Genomic DNA, 26,263 nt, shown 5'->3' with positions numbered 1-26,263 from the left:
CAGTACTTCCTTTCGCCAGTGGCCGTGGCTGAGTATTTTCCCCGTCACCCCCAAAAGCTGGTGATGAGTGAACCGCTGACATCAAAGGACAATCTCTACCCCCGAGAGGGTTTAAGGGGGCGGGTCTGAGCCCTGGATTGGCAACAACAGGAAGGAAGGCGGCAGCAGCCGACAGGATGGGGCAGAGAGAGGCCGGGCTTGGCTGGGCCGGACTGGAGGCGGGCACAGAGACCTCCAGACTCATATGTGGATCCGGGACACACGCTCCAGTGGAGGGGCTCACTTGCTGTTTTACACCCGGACTTGGGACACACACACACACACACACACACACACACACACACACACACACACCCCGAGAAGTACACACGCACGCACGCAGTGACACACACAACGCGAGCGCGCGCGCACACAGTGACACCCTCACTCACACACGCCCACACCAGAGGTGGCGTGCACCACATCTCCGACGCCAGCCGGCTCGCAGCGCGTTGTGCTCCCCACCTCCATTGCCATGGCAGAGGGTGCCTACCTAGGATGGGACTTCAGCACCCAGCAGGTACCCGCCGGGGCGGCGCCCCCAGGGCTGGGCTAGCGACCGCAGCCGCTCCTCCGGAGCTCAGGGCCACGTTTCTTTCTTTCTCCCTTTCGGTTTCCGGGCACGCACACATCCCTCCACCGTGCCTCACTTCGAGGGGCCCTCAGTCTTCCCTATCCCTGATTCCTTGCCCCCGGAATCTCCCTCCACTCCAGGACCCTCCCCATTGGCGTAGGTTTTCCCCCTCTTCCCTCCCAGGATCGCTTCCCACTAATGTAGTCTGGTTCTATGACCTGTCACTCTGGCGTCTCCCTCCCCACGTCCTCAGGGTAGCTGGGGTGATAGGAATCGAGAAGATCTAACGATGAAAAGGGGTAGACAGCCCCGCAGCCTTCCTGGGGTCTTGGCTCTCCACCAACGCAGCTGCATTTTTCCCTCCTATCTTCAGTCATCGCTTTCAGCTTCCCCTGCAGACTTGACTTCAGGGCCTGGACTCTGAGTACAAAGGGCATGGCCACATTATCATCATAACACGAAGGCTGAATGCCTTGAATGCTCTTTGGCATTCAATCAATCAACAAATATGCATTAAGGACCAACTGCCAGAGGGGTGCTGGGCGCTGGACATGCAAAGGCAAAAATGAACCAACCCCTGCCCTCAACAAGTTTGCGTTGTATCTGGGGAGAAAACAGGTATATAAAATAAATATGAAGTAATGGGGGGCATCAGCTACGGGGGGTACCATGAAAGGCTTCATTTATGTGGCACTTGAGGTGAACTTCAAAGGAGGCTCCTTTGTTATAGCAGAACCAGACCTTGATTTTCCAGAAAGACATTTCCTAGGATGCCCCTCCCAATATTAATATTTCTATAGATTACTATTTGGTGAAAACCCTTCCTCTTGATAAAAAACATTACTGTGATTTTGTTTGGTAAATTTAAAAAGAAAACAACCGAACTCAAACTAAGCACTTTTGTTTTAGTTTGCTATGGAATTTTATCTTTTTATTTCAGGATTATTATAAAAATATAAGTAGAGATGGTTTGGGCCACCAAGAGAATTCCAACATGCAGGAGAAACTGTTCTCTAGTTCTCTCTTTCTATCCAGGGATCCTTAACGTTTTTTAAGTCTTGACCCCCTTTGGGTTTCTGGTGAGGCCTATGGATCCTTTTCCAAAATCAAATTTTTAAATGCGTAAAACAAAATAAATAAGACTACAAAGGAAGCATTATAGTAAATATCATTTGCTATAATTCACTATGAAGATATAATTTTTAAATCCATAGACCCCTTGGATGCAGACCCCTGCCCCAAGCAAACCTTATGCTTAGAAGAGAACGAATACATTTGTCTTTGACAGACTTGGGCCAAAATGTAAAGTATTGACTCTTTTTTCCCCATATCAGGCCTCAATTTCTCCATCTGTAAAATGAGGAGTTTGGACTACAGATGTGCAGATGTATATTTTTATGACATTCAAAAAAACAAGAGGTTTGGCCTAGATGACCTCTGAGGCCCCTTCCAACTCTAGATCCTGTGCCCAGTAACTGTATTTTGTTTTCCTCAAACTCAGTCTTTCATCCCACTGAGAGGTACCGTTGTTCTGGTTTAACAAGTTTTATAACTCAGGTTTCTTCCAATCTGTTGAGGATTAGAATGTGTGAGCCACTGATACTTTTATTCTTGCCTCTGGCTAACTCTCAGAGCTCTAGACTCCTTAGGGAGTACCCCTGAGGAAACTGCCAACTAATCTGAACAGATTGCATTTTGGTTTTTAGACTCTGCTGCCCATTCTTAGTAATAACATTAGTTAATTTGGCAAATAATGATTTTCCACCTATCAATAAAGAATCAAAATTCAAGGTAAACAGAAGAAGTAAAGAGGCATGGCAGGTGTAGGTAGTTTGAGAAATAGCATTAGATTTTCCCCACATACACTTCTAAATGGCTGTGTATATATTACTGTATAAATCTATCATGGCATATTTATGTATGTATATGTAATATATGTGTATTTGGGTATATATATGTATATGTGTGTGTGTGTGTGTATGTGTGTGCACGCGCACACACACACACACACACTCATCTACATACCCATTGCTTTGGCCCAATAGAACATAGGCTCCTCAAAGGCAGTTGCTGTTTTTATTTTTGTCTTTGTATTCCTAGCAACTAGTGCAATTCTGGGATATAACTGGCACTTAATAAGCACTTGTTGAGTTGAATTGGTGGTCAGGACCCCTGTGTTGTTGTTGTCATTGGTGGTCCATTGTTCTCAAAGAGAATCATGACATCAGGAAGGTGATGCCATGACTTGCAATGAGTTGGATTTCAATGAAGGAGGGCTGCGCAAAGTCACAAGCCTCACTTTCTCCTCTGGAGCCATCTGGGTCCAGTGGCAAGATATAGATCAGGACGACTGGAGATGGCCCCCACCTGTATAGACTATAGGAAATTCCCAGTATGGAAATTCCTTTCTCCTTTCCCTTCCAATACAAAGAAGCAACTCTTCTATAACTTAATCTATGTATTATTGACTAGAGTAGTGGTTCTCAAACTTTTGGGTCACAGGACCCTTTAATGCTCTTAAAATTATTGAGGACTCCCCAAGGAAGGAGCTTTTGTTGATATGGGTTTTATCTTTGGATATTTATTGTATTAGAAATTAAAATATCTTAGTATTATTATGAAAATTGATTTGACCTCAGATATTCCCTGAGAGGGTCTCTTGGACCTTTGGGGGTCCCTGGACCACACTTTAAGATCCTTTGCATTGGGCATCATAGTCTCATGGCTAGTAAGTACCTGAGGTAAGATTTGAACCTAGGTCTTCCTAACTCCAAGTGTGACTCGCTATTCACCTTTCCAGTGAGTTTGTTACATAGTAGGAGTAATAATTAAAATTATTTTTTTAAAATTGTTTTCCCCCCAATTACATGTAAAAACAATTTTTAACATTCTTTAAAAAAAATTGAGTTCCAATTTCTTTCCTTTCCTCCCTCTCTCCCCTCCTCTTTGAGATGGTAAGCAATCTAATGTAGGTTATACATATACAAAATGATTAACATTATTAGAAAATAGTATTTCAATAATAAAGAGAATTATGCTTGGAAACAAGTGAATCTTTATTACTGCAATTACAGGAGAGTGGCGACTGAAATTTAGGTTTACGATTTTCTCCCCATGGTATGTTTCACGCAGAGGTTTTTATATCATGTACAAAGGGAACAAAACGTTTCCACATAAGACAATTTAGAGCTGATGCAGAAAAAAAAAACTAGACACAATGTTTTATCAAAGAAAAGGAATGTCAGAGAAAGTGCTTCTGTCCAATATCCCTGATTTATTTACATTCTTGTTATCAGCAAGGTCTGAGTTGTTAGGACAAAGATCTCCCTAAGATTAAATTAATGTTGTGGATTCCCGAGGTCACCTGCTGCCTCCTCAAGGTAAAGCTTATTACTCAGTTAAGAATTAGAGCTTTTCCTTATCCTTATCTGCATGGATAGAACTGAGCACAAAAACTGCATTGATTGAGGTGTGAATGGATTTTAATTGGTATTGGTGAAAAGAATACTTACAGATTCATCAAAGAATTAAAGTAAATGGATTTGAAATTAATGTATTGGTCTTCTCATTGACAGATATCTGAATTTAGAGGACCAGGTTGTAGGGAAGAGAGCACTTTGTAAATCCTGAGAGCTATTCTTCTTCTTATTTTTTTTTTAAAAGAGTTGTGATTTTAACACTGAGGAGAATCCCAATCATGGAAACTCCTTCCATCAAGAGAGATTAGTCATTTTTCAGTCGTGTCTGACTTTTCATGACCCAATTTAGGGTTTTCTTGGCAAAGATACTGGAATGGCTTGCCATTTCCTTCTCCAGCTCATTTTGCAAATGAGGAAACTGAGGCAAACAGGGTGAAGTGACTTGCCCAGGGTCACACAGCTAGTAAGTGTATGGGGCCAGACTTAAACTCAGGAAGATGAGTGTTCCTGACTCTACAGCCCCAGCACTCCATCTACTTTACCCTATCCCCTGCTTATGACTTTGTAAATATTCCTAGTGAGTTGCCTAGCTTTTGACTAAGGTTCTTTGGCAGGAGTCGGGACAGTATGGCTGAAAAAGCTCTGGCTTTGCAATCAGAGAACCTGACTTCGAATCCTAGCTCTGCTATGTAGGACATGAATGACTGAGGGCTAGTCACTTAATCTCTGTGGTCCCCAGTTCCTCATCTGTAAAATTAGATAGCATTCTAAGGTCGCTTCCAGCTCTAAATCTATGTAAACCGAGAGGTCCTTCTACTATAGGACAGCATCAGAAAAGCAGCACAGCATACTGCAGACAGCTGTCTTCAAGCCCCACTTTTGACATATATTAGCTGGGAAGACCTGGGCTTAAAATTTGCCTCTGACCCTTCAAATTATGCTTGACTCATCCCCCTTTAGCCTGCAAAGTCCACGAGGACAAGGACCATATCGTCCTTTATCCTGCCTGGCCCCATGTCCTGAGCATGGGAGATGTGGATTCAGCTGGTTAGGTGTTTCTGCCCATGAGAATGGGGTAGGCCTGCCTTAGGTGCACCATCAAGGAAAATGAGTAACACACACGTAGGCAATATTTAGCCTACTTGAGAGGGAAAGCCAAAAATTATTTTCAGGTTTACTTTAGCAGCATTATTTGTGTTCAGAAAATAATTGTGCTAAATCCAAGTGTTTCTCATTAATTTCTTAAAGCACCAAGATTTCTTGAGTCATGTCATGATACAGCCAGTTTAATAGTGTGATTTGTCCTTCATTCTTGAAGAGGACCGTGACATCAGGAAGATGATGCCATGACTTGCAAGTAGATTTAAGTGAGGGAGGGCTGTGCAAAGTCATCAGCCTCACTTTCTCCTCCAGAGCCATCTGGATCCAGTGGCCAGACTCCTGCCCTTTGAACCTGCCTGTTTTTCATATCTTTCAGTTAATGACCTATGACTGTACCTGGAACTAGATTTAGCTTGAGTCTTTCTCAGCATTATTTGCTGATTTGTGAAATGATTTTTTGCTTACCTATTTAGAAGGCAGAAGTAGACTTTCTATGCAGCTATCCTATGATGCTTGCAAGTATTACCACCTCTGTTTTACAAATGGGGAAACTGAGTCCCAGAGAGGAGAAGTGATCTCAGCTGGAGCTTCAATGCATATTCCCACATCTTGATGCTTTCTACCACATCATACCACCATCAAGATACAAAGGCTTGCCTCTTTCTCAAAGAATGCTGTTTGATCTCTAGTGGTTTCTTGTTCTGGAGCTCTATTTTCAAAGCTCTTTTCTCTGTCCCTCTGGCTCTGTCCACTTACTCCCCAGCCCACCAATTCCCCTCATGTTCCTTCAGGCTAATCCCAGGAAGGTGCTGGAATTCTCTGCTAAATCAAAGGGATGAGATTTTGTGGCATTAAGCTTTTCCTCTGTGTAAGGAGAGTTTCTCAAATCTCACTTACCTAGTGTTATCAATAGCAGACATGGTCATAAAGGCCCTCAGTGGGATAGAGCATTGCCTGAGGCTATATGTTGGAATAAGAAAGGAATGATAAAACATGAAAAGACACATTTCAAAAATGGAGGTGTGTGCAGCCAGTGATGGCTATGCAGTATATATAGGCTTTGGTGGTTTGTATATAGTGATACATGCAAAATATATGGGACTTTTGCAGGGGAAGGAGTTGGTGTGCTTGTGGGGGGATGAGAATGTCAAGGATTTCTGTGTAGTGACATATGTTTCTGTCAGATGTACAGGGATGTTATTGTGGATGGCTTATGAAAGATTCTGCCCTGGACTTTAAGTTACTGACCATTTCAGCTTTCCATTTCACCTGATACTGGAGACCTTGCCCTTGGCCCCCAGGATTTCCCACCCCCCTTGACTAATTTCTTTCCCACCTTCTCTTTTCCCTCATTTTTCAATTAGCAAAGATTTATTTTTTTCTCCCTCCCACTTTCCCTATTAAAAAAAAGAGAAAAAAAATATGGATACTCAAGCAAACAAATTCCTGCATTGGACGTGTTCTTGCCTAGTTTCTAAGCCTCCCTTATTTCTAATCCCCAATTTAAGGAATCACTTCTGGGTGGCTGAACTCACTTGTGTTCCATCAAGCACTCTTTATTCCAGCATACCAGCCCTTTCTTCTTTTCTTGCGGTCACCACATCTTGGTACCCAATTCTGGCATACCCTGGTTTTTTCTTCTTCCCCTTCTCCTTCCTATTAAGGCCCCATCACCTCTAAATCTATGATACTCTGCCTTAGGATGTTTTGACTCCCCCAAACATGAGCTTTAGGGCCACTCACTCTTCTTCAGGCTTAATTAGTTTTTCTGCCCAGTATTTTTCCAGAAATTCCAAAACACAAATATAGTTTCTAGGATTTATTCATAAAGAAATAGAGTAATATACTGAATTATTGTGGTAGGATGGAAAGAGGCCTCCTCAGAGTTAGCTAAATCTAATTTCAAGTCCCGCCAAACTGGCTGTGATTTCCAAATCTTCCAAAGCTACAGCCTTGGATACTGCCCCAACGTTCCCCAGGTATGATTGGTGGACTTTTGTCTTTCTGGGACAGCTAGGTATCACAAAGGATAGGGCCCTGGACTTGGAGTCAGGAAGATCTGAGGTAAATCCTGCTTCAAAGACTTACTAGCTGTGTGGTCCTAGGCAATTGGCTTAACCTCTGTCTGCCTTAATTTCCTCATCTGTAAAATAAGGATGCTAGCACTTACCTCCCAGGGTTGTTGTGAGGATAAAATGTTTCTAAATGACTTTGCAAGCCTTAAAATACTATGTAAATGTGAGTTATTTTTCTTATATTGCCTGGAATTGGACCTCTATGCCACTTTCCAGCCATTTCCACACCAGGTGGAAGCCTCCATAACCTATTGTGTTCTCTCCCTCTCTCTCTCTCTCTCTCTGCCTCTCTCTCTCTACCTCTCTCCTTCCTCTTCCCTTCCCCCCACCCCCACCTCAGGCAATTTTCCAAGATTGTAAGTCACAGAAAATTCTTGTCAAGGCTCTAGTAATTCTCTCAGGGTGTTCCCTGCAAGGGGAGACTTACCCACTCTAGACCAGGCTCGTTGATTGGTTTACTAGTCCAAGCTCACACTTAGCCAGTCAGCAGCCCTGATAGTTGGTGGGCTTTTGTTGGTACTTAGACATTTCTCTTAGCATTGAATGGAACTGCTCAGGGCCATTAGGCACCATCTCACAATTGTTTCTGTTTTGGCCAGAAACCCTGAGGGTCTTACCCTCCCAGATCTATTTTTTAAAAATTCTTATTTTATTATTTAATATTTTTAGTTTTCAACATTGATTTCCGCAAGATTTTGAGTTATGAATTTTCTCCCCATTTCTACCCCCCCTCCACTCCAAGATGGCATATATTCTGATTGCCCCGTTCCCCAGTTAGCCCTCCCTTCTGTCACCCCACTCCCCTCTCCCATCCCCTTTCCCCTTACTTTCTTGTAGGGCAAGACAGATTTTTATACCCCATTGCCTGTATATTTTATTTCCCAATTGCATGCAAAAACAACTTTTTTTTTTTGAGCAACCACTTTTAGGACTTTGAATTCCAAATTCTCTGCCCTCTTCCCTCCCCACCCCGGCCCCCAAGAAGGCAAGTAATTCAACATAGGCCACACATGTATCATTATGCAAACACTTCCATAATAGTCATGTTGTGAAAGACTATATTTCCCTCCATCCTATCCTGTCCCCCTTTTCTCCCTTGACCCTGTCCCTTTTCAAAAGTGTTTACTTTTGATTACCTTCTCCCCCAATCTGCCCTCCCTTCTATCATGCCCCCTTTCTTATCCCCTTCCTCCTACTTTCCTATGGGGTAAGATACCCAATTGAGTATGTATGTTATTCCCTCCTCAAGTCAAATCCAATGAGAGCAAGATTCACCTGCCCCCACTTCCCTTCTAACAGAACTGCTTTTTCTTGCCACTTTTATGTAAGATAATTTACCCCATTCTATCTCTCCCTTTCTCCCTCTCTCAATATATTCCTCTCTCACCCCTTAATTTTATTTTTTTAATATCATCCCTTCATAGTCAATTCACCCTGTGCCCTCTGTCTATATATAAATGTATGTTCCCTTCAACTACCCTAATACTGAAAAAGGTCTCATGAATTACCAACATCATCTTTCCATGAAGGAATGTAAACAAAACAGTTCAACTTTAGTAAGTCCCTTATGATTTCTCTTTCTTGTTTATCTTTTCATGCTTCTCTTAATTCTTGTGTTTGAAAGTCAGATTTTCCATTCAGCTCTGGTCTTCTTATTGAGGAAGCTTGAAAGTCCTTTATTTTATTGAAAATCCATATTTTGTCCTGGAGTATCATACTCAGTTTTTCTGGGTAGGTGATCCTTGGTTTTAATCCTAGCTCCTTTGACCTCTGGAATATCATATTCAAAGACCTTAGATCCCTTAATGTAGAAGCTACTAGATTTTGTGTTATCCTGGTTGTGTTTCCACAATATTCAAACTGTTTCTTTCCAGCTGCTTGCAATATTTTCTCCTTGTCCTGGGAACTATGGAATTTGAAGACAATATTCCTAGGAGTTTTCTTTTTGGGATCTTTTTCAAGAGGCTATCAGTGGATTCTTTCAATTTTTATTTTACCCTCTGGTTTTAGAATATCAGGGTAGTCTTTGATAATTCCTTGAAAGATGATGTCTGGGCTCTTTTTTTGATCATGGCTTTCAGGTAGACCAATAATTTTAAAATTATCTCTCCTGGATCTATTTTCCAGGTCAGTGGTTTTTCCAATGAGATATTTCACATTGTCTTCCATTTTTTCATTCCTTTGGTTCTGTTTTATGATTTCTTGATTTCTCATAAAGTCATTAGCTTCCACTTGCTCCAACCTAATTTTTAAGGTGGTATTTTCTTCAGTAGTCTTTTGGACCTCCTTTGCCATTTGGCTAATTCTGCCTTTCAAGGCATTCTTCTCCTCATTGGCTTTTTGGAGCTCTTTTGCCATTTGGGCTAATCTATTCTTTAAGGTGTTGTTTTCTTCAGTATTTTTTTGAGTCTCCTTTAGCAAATCATTGACTTGTTTTTCATGATTTTCTTGCATTGCTCTCATTTCTCTTCCCAATTTTTCCTCTACTTCTCTTACTTGCTTTTCCAAATCCTTTTTGAGGTCTTCCATGGCCTGTAACCAATTCATATTTTTTCTTGGAGGCTTTTGATGTATGTTCTTTGACTTTGTTGACTTCTTCTGGCTGTATGTTTTGATCTTCTTTGTCACCAAAAAAAGATTCTAGAGTCTGATTCTGAGTCTGAGTCCTTTTCTGATGCCTGGTCTTGTCCCAGTCAACTATTTGACCCTTGAGCGTTTTATCCATGTATGACTGCTTGTAGAGTAGATAGTACTTTGTTCTAAGCTTTAGGGGCTGTGCTGCTGTTTTCAGAGCTACTTCTACTCCACCATCACCACAAGCTCTGCCACACCAGTGCTCCTCCTCCCCTAAGAACTGCCAACCAGGACCTTGACCCAGATCCAAGCAAGGCAAAGCAAGAGAACCCTGCCTCTTTGCCAGCAAAGTGCACCCTGCATTCCTGCTCTGATCCGCCACTTGATTCCTCCTACTGGGCGGTCCTGAGGCCGGAAGCCACAGCAGTTGGAGCTCTGGAAGTAGCCATGGGCACTTCCTGCTGCTGCCACTGTGCCACCTCTGCCACCCCTGGGGCTGGGGCCAGATGCTCTGACCCTGATCCAGCAGTTCTGCCACTAACCTGCTCCGTTGTCTTTGGCGTTTTTGGGTTGAGAAGCCTGGTAACTGCTACAGCTCAGTGATTCATGGTCCTAAGGCCTGATCCACCAGACTCTTGGTTTGGTTGGTCTTGGCGCGGCCCATGCTGGGCGACGCTCTGCTCCCAGTACCATGTGATAGATCCTTCCCAGTGACCATCTTGGCTGTCCTAGGCTGCTATTTCATGGGTTCTGCAGTCTAGAATTTGTTCAGAGCCATTTTTTACAGGTGTTTGGAGGGATTTGGGGGAGACCTTAAGAGAGTCCCTGTTTTCCAGCCATCATCTTGGCTCTGCCCCTGATCTATTTTTTTTTAAATGAGGCCATTCATTATCTCATTTCTTATTAAACCTTAATGACTGAATGGTCTTTGCCCCAGTCAAACTGAGACCTGTTAAAGGCCTTACCTTGAAAAGGCCAAGGTCCCCCATTGCATCCTGTATCATCTCCAGTTGTCTGATCACTGGACTCAAAAGGCTCTGGAGGAGAACGTGAGGCTGGTGACTTGGCACAGCCCTCGCTCACTTAAATCCAATTCACTTGCAAGTCATGGCATTCTCTCCCTGATGTCATGGTCCTCTTTGAGAGCAAAGGACAAACAGCAGGGGATTGGATCAGGGGAGAAGAGTAGGAAGCTGGTTTGGGAAAAGGCTGAGGCTCTTGCTAGATTTGGCTGTGATGCCATCCTGAATCTCCCTCAAGCTAGGAGCTTGAAGTGAAGCACCCTGCTCAGACTGGGTTGAGACATCAATGACTCTCAAACTATGGGAGTACGCCAAAGGCATAAGAATCGATGGTCCTGGCTTCATTGACATTTTAGTGGCAACCAGGTATGCCCTTCATTGAGGCCTTTTGGGCGTACTCTAACTTTGTTTTTTTCTTTTGTTTTCATTTTAAAGTCTATTCTCCCTACAACTGCTATCAGGAAAACATTTATAAAACTGAAGAAAGAGAGACAGAAAGGAGAGGGGGAAAAGGGGAGAGAGAGAGAGAGAGAGAGAGAGCTGTGTGCTTGTTTCAGAGACAGCAGGGGAGTGGGAAAGTTGAGAAATTATTCTTCTTTTCACAGGGAACTGGTGGGTGTATGTGAAATCTCAGGTGGAAGAGAATCTGGGATGGCTAAGAAAGAAAGGAGGCAGGCCAAAATCTTGGGGCACAAGGGGTAGAAAGAAGAAGAAGGCTGGGAGCCAGAACCATGTTTAAGCAGCTTTAGGGAGATTTAAAACCAATGGGACTCACACAGCTGTGAAATAATGTGGAAAATGAACCTGCAGATTTATAGAATAATAAAATGTGAGAAGTGGAAAGGGATTGATCAAACTCAGTCCTCTCATTTTACATATGAGGAAGTACAGGCCTAGAAAGATGAGTGACTTGTTCAGGGTCGCACAGATAGTAGAAGAACTGAGACTAGGACCTAGGGTCCTGATCCCTAGTTTAGTGTTCAGAAGGTGTGGGCACCAACAAAAATGGGGTTTGTTTACTTGGCAATGTTGTATACTGACAGTATTTCATTCTTTGGGGAGGGACTGGGTTTGGGGGACCTGGAAAGTTGAGACAGTCAATAAGTATTTATTAAACACCTTCTATGTGTCATGCATTGGGCTGAGTTCCAAGGATACAAAGAAAGGCAAAAGAGAGATCCTGATTTTAAGGAGCTTATAATCTAATGGGGAACACAAAATGAAAACATGTATAAACAAGACATAGATAATTATAAGATGTGGGCATTAAAGGAGAACAGGAAAGACTTCTCAGTAGAAGGTGAGATTTTAGCAGAAATAAAAATGTGGTTGTTTCTGACTTTTTTGTGATCCCATTTGGGATTTCTTGGCAAAAACACTGGAATGGTTTACCATTTCCTTCTCCAGCTTGTTTTACAGATGAAGAAACTGAGGCAAATACTGTTAAGTGACTTACCCAAAGTCACACAGCTAGTAAGTGTCTGAGGTCAGATTTGAACTGAGGAAAATGAGTCTGTCCAGTGCTCTACCTACTGTGCCACCTAGTTGTCAAAGCTAGAAATACTCATTCTTGTTTGGATAGTTCAAGGATGGATCCATGGATCCATAGGGACACTGTGAAGGTTAAGCAAGATGACAGACTTTGCAACTGTAAATTGCCATATTGATGTAGACTGGTACTCCAGAGAGAGAACTGGGCAGCAAGCCTCCTGTGTGTGAGACAAGAGTTCTCATAGACAACTATATTAATGCTTATTTGATCTGATTCAAACTTTTTTTTTCTTCCAAATTTTATTTCAGGTGAAGGTAATTGCTGTTGATGAAAAACTGAATGTCACCTATGAGGAGAGCATTAATTTTGATAAAGAGCTTCCAGAATTTGGGTATGTTTAAAACAGTGTATAATTTAAACCTCAAAGCCCTCTATTCCCTATAATATGTTTCATGCGACATACCAGCCCCAACTCATTTGGGCTTAACCTGAAGGTCTGAAGGAATATCAGTTTTTAGGACCTTGGTTATTTAGAGATGAAAAGAGAGAAGGAGTTGCAGGGAAGCTCCCTTCCACCTCTAAATCCTATTAACATCCTTTGACTTCAGCTTCCATATCTCACCTCAGCCTCTTACTTCCTGTGTATGGAATTGAGTGATACATTGAATCTCTCTGAGTCTCAATTTCCTTATATGTGAAATGAGGGGGCTGGGCTAGTTAGTTTCTGAGGTTCTTTCTAGCTTTAGATATATCCTGTCCTATCCTATCCTATCCTATCCTATCCTATCCTATCCTATCCTATCCTATCCTATCCTATCCTATCCCATCCCATCCCATCCTATCCTATCCTATCCTATCCTATCCTATCCTATCCTATCCTATCCTATCCTATCCTATCCTATCCTGTCCTGTCCTGTCCTGTCCTATCCTATCCTATCCTATCCTATCCTATCCTATCCTATCCTATGTTATATCTAGTCAAGCTGGCGAGTTCCTCTGAAGAGATACATAAGAAGGACAACAGAGGAAGAGGGCCAGGGCTACATTTCCAGTAACCAAGTTAAAAACCCTCCTTTGACCATGGACACAATATCTCAGGAGAGTATTAACAGGCCAGACAAAAACCTGGGTGAAAACAGAGAGCCTTCTCTTGGGTTGGTGGGGGGCAGGGAGCTCTCTACATTCCTCACAAAGGGTCCCTGTAGATCAAGACTAGCTCTACAGACTGACACAAGAGGCAATTTCTTTATTTTATTTCTGTTCTATCAACTAACCTGCCAAAGGCCAGCCTTCCCCAAGCAGACTAGGGCTTAGTTACTATATATGACTATAATAGTCTCCTTAATATTCCTGTTTGCCTACTGCTGAGAATGCCTGCTGAGGATCCAAGCATTGGAATCAGGTCCAGGCAATATATAGTTTACTAATAGTTTGTAAACCAGGCCCAGAATTGAATGAGAGTAGAAAAGTGTGCTAGATCGCATAAAGCTTTTATTTTATTTATATATTTCCCCCTTTGCAAATAATTTCCTTTTATTTTATTTGGAATATTTTATCAATTTTGATGCAACAGTATTTTTCCAATAACTACTCTACTTCCATCTCTGAAAACAAAGCAATCCTGTCAAACAGATGTTGGACAGTGTTTCTCTGAAACAAAAGTCTATCTTTTTAACATCAGCATTCTTCCAGTCCTATTCAATGGCTGTGGGTTATGGACTGCCACAGTCTCTAAATAATTAAAGTTGAGGGTCACCCAAAAGGCAATGTGCGTGCCGGTATGAGTAGGCAGCAGAATATTACCAGTGCTGGAGAAGGAGTGTGAAGAATATCATAAGAAAGATGTGCCATGGGGCCCACAGACTGGCAGAAGGCTATGTGACCCTGCAGTAGTCATTTAATGTTGCCTGCCTCAGTTTCCGGTAATAGGGGAAGAATAGGAGAGCCCAGCATTGTTGTAAGGATCAAATGAGACATTTGTAAACTCGTTATAAACTTTATAGCACTATATAAATGCTAGGCACTATTATTATTATTAATATGGTAAATATTTATAGATATAACTCACATACACAAAAGCTATTTGGAGGGAGGTGGGGGGGTTCATCAATCATTTTTAAGAGTATAAAGGGATCCTGAAGCCAGTTAGTCAGTCAATAAATATTAATTAAGCACCAAGCACTGTGCTAAGTATTAGGAAGGAAAGTATGAAAGATAGTCCCTACCCTTAAGCAGTTTACAGTCCAGTGGGGGAGGACAACATATAAAAGAAAGCTGAAAAGCAGAGGGAAGGGTTTCCCAGGGAGGGAGGAATAGTGGAGACATCAAGGAAGCTCAAAATGAGTGCAGTTGGGTGGGAAATGAGATGGCTGTTTTGTTCCTCTCTCCTTTAAATGGAGAAATGTATGACCCCACCTGCGAGTCAGAGGAATGGAAGGTAATGTTTGGGGAGTTCATGGAAGACTAGCACCCCTGGTGTGAGGGCTTGCCAAGCCCTTTTCAGGGCTGTTCATCCACCTTAGATGTCCATCTGATTCACCCGACTCTCCTTTGTGGCTCCAAGAAGCTGTAGAACGTGCATCAGTCACATCTCAGGAAAACCGTCTCCAAAGATGGGCTAAACCAAGTTGAGGATAATCAACAGGCCTCAAGTCCATCTACAAGTTAGGGCAATTCTACCCCAAGCATGTCTACTTCCCCTGGCGGAACTTCCCCTGACGGAATGGGCAGATAAGAACAATTTGTTCCAAAGGTAACTTAGAGCTTGAAGACACCAAGGTCGTCCACTGTAACTGGGCCATCTCCAGTCATCTTGACTTTTGTCCTGCCACTGGACTTTGATGACTCTGGAAGACAGAGTGAGGCTGACACCTTTGTGCAGCTTTGCCTCACTTAAATGCAATTCACATGAGAGTAAAGACATCACCCCATGATGTCACTGGTCCTCTTCTAAAACTAAGGATGAATAACAATAATAGTAAGGTATGAGTACCAAGGTTGTTGTGACAGTTAGATGACTCAGTGGAGGAAGCACTAAGCCTGGACTCAGGAGGACCTGAGTTAAAATCCAGCCTTAGATACTTACTAGCTGTGTGACCTTGGGCAAGTCACTTAACCTCTGTGGTCTTAATCCACTAGAGAAGGAAATGGCAAACCACTGCAGTGTCTTTGCCAAGGAAACCCCATGGACAGTATAGTTGATGGACTCACAAAGAATCAGACAAGACAGTTGGAACAACAACAAAGCAAGGCTGATTGTATCTTGAAAGATAGTGACATTTTCAGTTAAGATAACCATGAGCCATGCCTTCACTTTTGTAGTAAAATTCATACTTTACTATGTCTTGCCACTAGACTTTGATCTGGAAAAGAGAGTGAGGCTGATGACTTTGTGCAACTCTGCCTCACTGAAATTCATGACTGAACCGACTGAACAACAACATAATGCACTATACAAGGGTTGTTGCTGCTGCTGTTTGTCCTTTGTTCTCAAAGAGGACTGTGACATCAAGGAGGTGATGCCATGATGTGAAAGTGAATTGGATTTAAATGAGGAAGGCCTGTGCAAAGTCCACCAGCCTTACTTTCTCCTCTGGAGCCATCTGGGTCCAGTGGCCAGATATAGATCAGGGACAACTGGAGCTGGCCCAGGATGAAGTGGAGAACCTTGGTCTTTTCAAGCTAAGGTCTTTAATGGGTCTCAGTTTGACTGAGGCCATACAAGGATGAGAGATACAAAGATAAAAATATACAAAATCTGTCAAAGACCTTTTTCCCCCTTTGGTGTGTAGTGGGGAGAGGGGAGAAGAGGGAGATGATTTAGCATGTGTTCAGTTAAGTAAATATAAAGGAGAGTGATAAAATTCCCTAGGAAATTGGAGGAAGGAAAGCAGACTTCCAGATGGAAAATTAGGGATGGCTTCTGGGAGGAAGTGGCACCTAAGTTAAGCCTTGAAGGGAGATAAGGATTCTGGAAGGTGTAGAAGAAGGAGTACATTCTAGGTGTGGCAGGTAGATTAACGCACAGAGATGAGAACCTGCAAGTAGAGTTTAGGAAGCAGCAAGTAGTTCATTGGCTGGACAAACTGGAAAGGGAACAGACCAGAGGCAGGAAAGGAAGGAGTTGCTTCTTGGGAAGCAATTACAGTGGTCCAGGAGATAAATACAAGAGCTTAAACTAGTTTAAAGGTGATAGTGCTGTGAGTGGAGGAAAGAGATTGATATGAAAATATGTGGAGGAAGAACCAATAAGACTTTGCAAATGACTGGATATGGAATACGAGAGAGTAGGGAACATCAAAATACATTCAAAGTTCCAACATTGTGAGATTGGATAGATCATATAGATTTAGAATTGGAAGAGACCTTTCAAGTTATCTAGTCCAGGCCCTCCCTTTTTTTCTGATAAGGAATCCGAGGCACAGAGACATCTCTCTGTGAGTGTCAGAGACAGGATTTTAACTCAGGCCTAATAAGAGAGCTCCTAGTTGTCACTAATGAATTTAAGTTGGTTGGTCCAGATGAACTACATCCTACAGTACAAAGATCTGGCAGCCATGAATGCTATACCAACAGGAGAAGGACCACAAGAAGAGAGAAGAGCACACACTGTGACTGTTTTTTGAAAAGGGAAAAGAACAGAATCTCTCTGTAGGCCAGTGAGATTCTGTTATTTTCCCTTTCCTAGGACTTTAGCCACAAAGGGCAGAAGAAGATAGTTAGCAGGAATGGAAGAATCAAATGAGGGGTTTTCAGGATACGGGAGACGTGGGCATGTTTTTACAGTAGGAAGGGAGGCAGAAGAGAGGGAGAGATTAAAAATAAGTGAAAGAGGGTGATGACAGAGGGTCAATCAGTTGGAGGAAACAGGATGGAACAGGATCTCTTGATCAAGTAGAGGGATTAGCCTTGGTAAGAAGTAAGGCCACTTCATCATATAAGACCAGGGTGGAGGGGGGATTCTAAGATGGTGGTGTAGGTCAGAAAATTCCAGGCTTTCCAAATTTCCTCCACAAACAAACAGAACATTGCCATAGAGTGGCAAAAATAGAGGGGTAAAGCAATTGTTTTCCTAAGACAACTTGAGAAGACCTCAGGAAAGACAGGACCTCCAGAGGCTGAGGTTTGACCCAAGTGAAGTGCAGACACCTCCAGGCCGACTCAACTGAATCCACAAACAGCAGACCCTGGGGGCAGCTCCTTGGGAAGCAGACTAGGCGTCAAGAACTTTCACTTTACAAACTTTCATTTCAGGAACAGTGTGGGGATTAGATGGCTGAGTGGGGGAAGATGGAAGGATAACCTCTCACCCCCACTGTTTCTGGATACCAGGCCTAGTGGTGCTGACCAGACATGATCCTGGGCTGTGGTTGTGGGTGAGGAGGAAGGAGCACATGCCCTGTGAGTGCCGTACTGCAGGAAGCAAGAGCATTTTTGGGACAATGTGGCTGGGGGCCCTAACTATGGCTTGTGGGAAGGGAGGAGTCTGAGAGAGAATTCAGATAAGGAGGACCTGAGGCCTGGGGCACCATTACCCACAACTAGGGATTAAAACCTGATTACAAGAATAAGCTGCTAAAAATGAAGATAAAATAAAAATGAGCAAGCAAAGGAGAAAGAACTGAATCATAGATAGTTACAATGTGTAAAAGAAGATCTGGGTTCATATTCAGAGGAAAATAGGTTTTAAAAAAAGCCACTCTTACCCCAAAGAATAACATCAAATGGTCACAGACCCAAAAAAGAATTCTTGGAAGAACTTAAAAAGAACTTCAAAAATCAAATAACAGAGATTGAGGAAAAAAACATGAAAGCAATCCAAAAAATTATGAAGAGAAAGCTAACCAATTGGGGAAAAAAACGATGTCCAAAATCTAAGGAAGAAAATAACTTCTTGAAAACTAAAATTGGGCAAAGGGAATTGAATGACATTATAAGACACCAAGAAGTAATAAAACACTCTAAATATTAATTGAAGTAATATTTATTGTTCATGGGTAGGTAAAGCTAATATAATTTTAAAACGACAATTTTACCTAACTAATCTATTTATGTAATGCCATCCCAATTAAAATACATCCCAATTACAAAAATTATCTTAGAAAAAATAATTATAGGGTTCACTTGGAAGAGCAGAGGGTCAGGAACTTCAAGGAAGCCAGAGAAAAAAGATGTGAAAGAACTAGATTCAGTAGTATCAGACCATAAACAATATTATAAGCAGTGTTGAAGTGTAAAGTGGATAATTTTGATTATTTTAAATTAAAAACTTCCTGTACATATAAAACCTATGTATTTAAGAATAGAGGGAATGCAGAAAATTAGGGGAAAACACCATAGACAACCTCCCAGATAGAATGTGATTGAGTTGGAATATTGTTGTGGTGTAGAAAATGATAACTTGGTGGATTTAGAAAAATATGGAAAGACTTAGAGTTATAAAGGAAGATGCTATCCACCTTCAGAGAAACTGATGACAGGTGGAATAAGCCTAATACAGTCTTACATATATGCATTTGATTGTATATATGTATATATTATATGTTTATGTATATGTATGTATATGCATCTATCTATCTGTGTCTCCATGCTTAATTGTAGCTTTCTTGGGGAGGGAGGGGAGGGAGGGGAAAAATAAAGTAAAAAGTACACAGCAGAGGACAAAAAACAACATACAAGGAAGAAAAGATGGATAGTTTTGAAAATAATGTCTAGTATTTATTTTACAGATTTTTCTTGAAGTGGAATTTTATTGCTTTATATTGAATCCTCTCATGTTCTGCTGTGTACATGGCAATGTTTTTTTTTTTTCTTTTCTTATTTTGTGTTTAAGTTTAAAATAAATTTAAAAACTGAACTAAAATATTGATTTCCTGAAAAAATAATAAAACAAAATCAAAAGAATGAAAAATAGAAAAGAATCTGAAATATCTCATTAGAAAAACAACCAATCTGGAGAACAGATCAAGAAAAAACATATAAGAATTGTTGGACTACCTGAAAGTTTTGATCAAAAAAAGAATCTTGATACAATATTACAAGAAATTATTAAGGAAAAGTTCCCTGAAGGTCTAGAACAAGAGGGTAAAGTAGAAATAGGAAAAAAAATCTACCATTCACCCCCTTAAAGAGATTCCAGGAGGAAAACTTATAGGAATGTCATAGCCAAGTTCTAAAATTCCCAGGTTAAGGAGAAAATATTGCAAGCAACAAGAAAAAAAAAAACCAATTCAAATACTGTGGAGAAAGAATCAGGATTTCACAAGATCTAGCAGTTTCTATACTAAAAGACTGTAGGTCTTTGAACATTATATTTCAAAGAGCAAATGAGCTGAGGGTATGACCAAGAATAACTTATCCCGCAAAGTTGAGTATAATCTTGAATGAAAAAAAAATGGATATTTAATGAACTGAAAGACTTTCAGGTATTTGTGACAAAAAGACCAGAACTCAGTGGAAAATTCAATATAAAAGATCCAGAAAAAAATATAAGGAAAACATTAAAGTCTAATTACAAGAGACTTATTAAGATCAAACTGTTTACTTCTTATATATGAAAATGTTATCAGTGTTCTTAAGACTGTCATTACTGGGGTAGTATGAAAGAAAGATGGGGCTGAGGTGAGTATGATGGGGATGATTCTGAAAACAAAATTGGGTAGGAAAAGGTAAAAAAGGAGCAATTATCTCATACAAATGGGGCTTGAAAGGAAGAACGGATGCAGAGGAAGTAGGTGGGTGTGGAGGGCTGGAAGTGCTGGAATCTTACTATTATAGGATCTGGGTTAAAGAGGAAACAACATATGCATCTAAGAGGATATAAATGTCTTCTAAACTTATATAGAAATAATAGGACTAGGAGACAGGATAAGGGAGGGATTTTTATTTATTTTTTTTTTTTTTGCTTTTTGGCAGGGCAGTTGGGGTTAAGTGACTTGCCCAAGGTCACACAGCTAGTACATGTGTCAAGTGTCTGAGGCCGGATTTGAACTCAGGTCCTCCTGACTCCAGGGCCGGTGCTCTACTGACTGCGCCACCTAGCTGCCCCCGGGAGGGATTTTTAGAAGGGCTTATAGATTAAGATTTAGGAGGGTGAGGGGAGAGGATAAGGGAGGGACTCTTAGAGGGGTGGGTAGAATAAGGAATAGAAGGGTAAGGGGAGAGGATAAGGTAATAGTGATCTGATTTTAAGGTGCAAGGACCCTGAAATTCCGAGGTTCAGGGCAGAACTGTCTGGAAAGAATTTGCAGACTCAAGCAGTCTTCTAATCAAGTGGCAAAAAGTTTATTATAATGCTAATAAAGGTGAGCATAGCTCCTTTGGGGAATGCAAAACCTAACAAGCGTGATGCTAAAGCTTATATAGAAAAAGTTCAGTGAATTATGTGGCAAATATGCTAATTAGGTGGTGAACATAGAGGTGCTGTACTTTGTGTGCAGGTATCATTCATTACTGGAAGCCCTGAAGGGGCAGGACTTCTAAGAGGTCTTTACATCTGTAACAAGATAGCCTCAGGAGTTGATGTCCACAGATTGACCCCTGGATTGTATATGGTAACAGTGAGAATCAGTACATGATAGTTCTGCTGGTACAAGATAGTCCTGCTCATACAAAGGAAATTCTACAGAGGTCAGGAGAGATAGTTTGCCTCCCTGGGGCCCACTCATGAGTTGTTGCCAGAGATAGGGTCTTTGGGCAGGGAAGAGACATGATTCTAGGGCTGGGGTTCAACCACAAGCACTCCATCAATAGGGATAGGGTAAAAAGAGAGGCTGAGAAGGATAACAGTGAATAAAAATAAGATAGAGGGAAATTCATAAATAGTAATTATAACTTTGAATGTGAATAAGATGGACTCACCCATAAAATGGAAATGGATAGCAGAATGGATTAAAAACCAGAATCCAATGATACGCTGTTTACAAGAAACACATTTAAGAATGAGAAATACACACAGTAAAAATGGAGGGTTGGAGTAGAATTTATTATGCTTCAACCAATGGGGAAAAAATGTAGGGGTAGAAATTATAATCTCAGACAAAGTTAAAGCTAAAATAGATTTAATTAAAAGGGATAAACAGGATACATTTTTGAGAAAAGTTTATATTGATAATGAAGCAATATTAATACTGAACCTATATTCACCAAATACTATAGCATCTAAATTTTTAAAGAAAAGATAAATGAATTATAGGTGGAGATAGATAGTGGTATTATAATAGTGAGGGACTTTAATCTTCCAGCCAAAAATAAACAAGAAAGAAGTCAAGGAAGTGACTAGAATTTTAGACAAACTAGATATGATAGAAATTTGGAGAGAACTGAATAAGAATAGAAAGGAATACACCTTTTCTTCTCAACAGTTCATGGTATCTTTACAAAGATCAACCATATGTTAGGACATAAAGTTTTTATAGTTAAAAGCAGAAATATTAAAAGTATCCATTTCAGATCACAATGCAATAAAAATTATATTTAATAAAGGACCACAGAGCCATAGATTAAAAACTAATTGGAGATTAAGCACTCTAATCTTAAAGAATAAGTGGTTAAAGAACAAATCATAGAGACAATCAATAATTTAATTAAAGAGAATGACAATAATGAAGTAACATATCAAAACCTATGGGATGCAGCAAAAGCAATAATCAGGGGAAAATTTATATCTCTAAATGCTTATGTTAATAAAATAGAGAAAGAGCAGACCAATAAATTGGGTATGAAATTAAAAAAACTAGAAAAAGAACAAGTTAAAAATCCCCAATTAAACACTAAATTGGAAATCTTAAAAATTAAAGCTGAGCATAATAAAATTGAGTGTAAAAAAGCTATTAGATTAATAAATAAAACTTGGTTTTGGAATTGGTTTTATGAATAAAGCCAGTAAAATAGATAAATCATTGGTAAATTTGATTTAAAAAGAGAGAGAAGAAAGACAAATCACTAATATTAAAAATGAAAAGGGTGAATATACCACTAATGAGGATAAAATTAAAGCAAGTATAAGGGGTTATTTTGCCCAGTTATATGCCAATAAATTTGACAATTTAAGTGAAATGGAATATATACCAAAATATATACAAAAATATAAACCATCTAGATTAGCAGAAGCATATACAAAATATATACAAAAACATAAATTGTCTAAATTAGCAGAAGAGAAAATAGAATATCTAAATAGACCTATTTTAGAAAAAAAAGAAATTGAGCAGGCATACATTATCTTTCTAAGAAAAAAAGCACTAGGACCAGGTGGATTTACAAGTGAATTCTATTAAATATTTAAAGATCGGCTAATTCTAATATTAAATAAATTATTTGGAATAATAGATAAAGAAGGGATCCTACAAAATTCTTTTTATGAAGCAAATATAATACTGATACCTAAACCTAGAAGAGTAAAAATAGGGAAAGAAAAGTATGGAACGATTTCATTAATGAATATGAATGCAAAAATCCTAAATAAAGTACTAGCTAAAAGATTGCCATGATATATTGTGTTTCTTTTCTTTTTGGAGGGGGGAAGGCAGAGCAATCGGGGTTAAGTGACTTGCCCAAGGTCACACAGCTAGTAAATGTGTAAAGTGTCTGAGGTCAGATTTGAACTCATGTCCTCCTGACTCCAGGGCCAGTGCTCTACTCACTGCGCCACTTAGCTGCCCCAGATTGCAACAATATATTACAAAGATTATACATTATAACCAAGTGGAATTTATACCAGAAATGCAGGGATGGTTTAATGGAAGGAAAACTATTAACATAATTGATTATGTCAATAATAAAAGTTTTGAAAGTCATGATTATATAGATACAGAAAAAGCTTTTGATAAAAGTATAGCACTCATTTCTATGAAAAAAAAAACACTTGAAAGTATAGGTACATAAAAAAATTGAAAAGAAGTATAGGTATAAATGGATTTTTCCTTAAATTGATAAAAAATATTTTCCTAAAACCATCAGCAAGCATTATTTGTAATGGGGATAAGCTAGAAGCCTTCCCAGTAACATCAGGTGAGAAACAAGGATGCCCACTGACACCTTTATCATTCAGTACTGTATGGAAATCCTAGTGATAGCAATAAGAGAAGAAAAAGAAATAGAAGGAATCAAAATGAGGAATAAGGTAATAAAAACTATGCAGATGATATGATGATGTATTTGGAAAATCCCAAAACTCAACTGAAAAGTTAGTTGAAAGAATCAATAATTTTAGCAAAGTAGTAGGATATAAAGCAAATCCACATAAATCATCAGCACTCCTATATATCACTAACAAGTCCTGCAAGAAGAGATAGTAAGAGGTATGGATCATCCATTTAAAATAATTCTACATAGCATAAAATACCTGGGAATAGACTGGCCAAAACAAACCCAGGAGCTATGTAAACAAAATTATAAAATAACTTTTTATACAAATAAAATCAGATTTAAATAAGTGGAGAAATATTAATTGTTCATGGTTAGGCAGGGCCAATATAAAAAAATGACAATGTTACCTAAACTAATTTATATATTCAATGCCATCCCAATTAAATTACCAAAAAATTATTTTGTTGAATTAGAAAAAAAACAATAACAAAATTCATTTGGAAGGACAAAAAGTCAAGAATATCAAAGGAACTAATAAAAATATAAGGGAAAGAGGTTTAGCAGTGCCAGATATTAAATTATATTAAAAGCAGTAATTATCAAAACTATCTGGTACTGGTTAAGAAATAGAAAGGCAGATCAGTGGAACAGAGTAGACATACGATTTGCAGTAGCAAATGAATATACTATGTATTTGACAAGTGTAAAGACTTAAGATTTTGGGATGAGAATTCATTATTTGATAAAAATTGTTGGGAAAACTACAAAGCTGTCTGCTAAAAATTGGGCATAGAACAATATTTTACACCATTTACCAACATAAGGCCAAAATGGATACATGACCTAGATACAGAGAGAGGTATTACAAGAAGATTTGAAGAACATGGAACATATTGCTATCAGACTAATGGATAGGTGAACAATTTATAAATAAACAAGAGATAGGGAGCACTGTGAGGTTTAAAATAAATAATTTTGGTCACATTAAATTGAAAAGTTTTGTACAAAAAAAAATTAATGTAGCCAAGATCCGAAGGAAAACAGAAAATTGGAGGGGGGGAATTTATGGACAGTTTCTCAGATAAAGGTCTCATATTTTTCTTATTTTTCTCTTTTTTCCCAATGGGGAGGAAAAGGTAAAGGGAGCATCCCCGCCCCCCACAAGAAAATCCACTTGGTGTAGAGGAATTTTACTGTGTTTGAATCAAGGAAATATCCACACTGAGGAAATCTTTTTTAAGTACTGAAATATTTTTATCCTTATTTTACTAATAAGGCCTCTGAAGCTTAGGCTATATAAATTGCCTATTCAGGGCTAAAAGGCCACCAAAGAGATACAAATTCAGCTTGTAAAGGTGGTAAAGAGATGGATGGAAAAGCACTGACTTTTATGTGAGAGGACCTAGCATCAAGGCCTGCCTCTTCTACTATCTAGTCTTAGGCAAATCCCTTTACCTCTCTGGTCCTCAGTTTCCTTATCTGTAAAATGACAATGCATGGGTTGGCCTGAGGAAAACATTGTGTAATTGTTGAAGTGCTACAGAAATGGAAGCGATTTTTATTAGTCAGAAACAGCTATTCTCATAATGTGTCCTTCTAGAAATACACTGTGTTTGTGTATATTTTCTGATCTTACAGAATGGCTAAGTAAAATTTACTGTGACTAATGCAATAAAGTGTTTTTGATTAGTCAACAAGCATTTATGAAGTACCTACTATGTGCCAGGCACTATGTGAAGCATTTGGGCTACAAAGACAAAAATGAAAGACCTCTTGAGGTCTACTCTCAAGGAGCTCACATTTTCTCAGGGAAGACAATATTCCTGTGTGTAAAGTTCATATAAAAGTAATTTTTTTTGGAGGAGGAAAGCTAGTCACTAGCAATTGTGAGGAATCAGGAAAAGGATCATATAGGACATAATAATTAATCTGAGTTATGAAGGTTCCCAAGAGACTGTGGTGAGGATGGAGTGAGCACATTGCAATAAAATTACCTACCTCTAAGCAGAGGCTCATCGACATGGGAGCTTGTATAATTTAGGTGTGGGGGGAAGCTTAGCAAATTATTTGAAGATGTTTGTGTTAGTTCTAGGATTTATGTTTTTAGCTTCTCCATTGAGTTTCCTCGGGTGTGTTCATATGACCTATGTTGAAAACAGCTATTTTGATCTCTTTCTGTTAGTGTGGTCATGTCAAGGACTGGCCAGCCATGATGTGATGTGTAGCCACTAGGGATCAGGTACAGCATCTGACACAGAAATAATAGATACAGTTCCGCCTTCAATAAGTCTTTGCTTTCCATGCTGCTCAGTTGCTAGCTTTCTCCATGCATTTGGTGTGTGTGTGTGTGTGTGTGTGTGTGTGTGTGTGTGTGTGTGTTTTGAAGACTTCGTGGAAAAAGCAAGAGGACAACTTTCTCTGGTCCCTTTTTATTGTCCAATATGGGAGGAGAAAGTGAGGCTGGTGACTGCACAGCCCTCCCTCACTTAAATCCAATTCACTTGTAAGTCATGACATCACTTTCCTGATATCATGGTCCTCTTCAAGAATGAAGGACAAACAAGGAACGAACGATCCAATATGATTAGTTCTGTGATTTTATCAGAGCCTTAAAATCTAAGCAAGAAGCAAGAGAGCAGAGCAGAGGAAGCTCTGGTTCAGTAGGGGGAGCTCTCAGCTCAGCCTTGGAATTGAACAAACCTTTCAGAATGGAAGCCAGATTCTGTCCCTGGAAAAGAGCTTTTCTGTGGGGAGAGGTAATGGTTAGAAGTGTAAGTGTTGCTTAATGATACTAAGGACCACAGGGTCATTTAAATCATTCTCTATCTCCAGAATGCCCAAAACACATCATGGAGACTTTGTCACAGCCAAGGCTGATT

At 39.9% G+C, this 26,263-nt stretch overlaps 1 protein-coding gene across 1 annotated transcript in view; it reads left to right on the top strand.

Moving 5' to 3' along the window:
• Nucleotides 1–364: 364 nt before the first annotated feature.
• XYLB (xylulokinase) overlaps nt 365–26,263 on the top strand; it is a 238,427-nt gene continuing 212,528 nt past the window's right edge. The window contains exons 1-2 of the mRNA XM_036738114.1: nt 365–559; nt 12,605–12,687. Of these exons, the coding sequence (XP_036594009.1) occupies nt 515–559; nt 12,605–12,687 (128 nt within the window). The 5' untranslated portion in view covers nt 365–514. The remainder of the gene's footprint in view (nt 560–12,604; nt 12,688–26,263) is intronic.

Source organism: Trichosurus vulpecula, chromosome 9 (genome assembly GCF_011100635.1).
Source record: "Trichosurus vulpecula isolate mTriVul1 chromosome 9, mTriVul1.pri, whole genome shotgun sequence".
Lineage (NCBI taxonomy): Eukaryota > Metazoa > Chordata > Mammalia > Diprotodontia > Phalangeridae > Trichosurus > Trichosurus vulpecula.
Note: the sequence above shows the minus strand (reverse complement) of the source record. Positions and strands in the feature narration are given on the sequence as shown.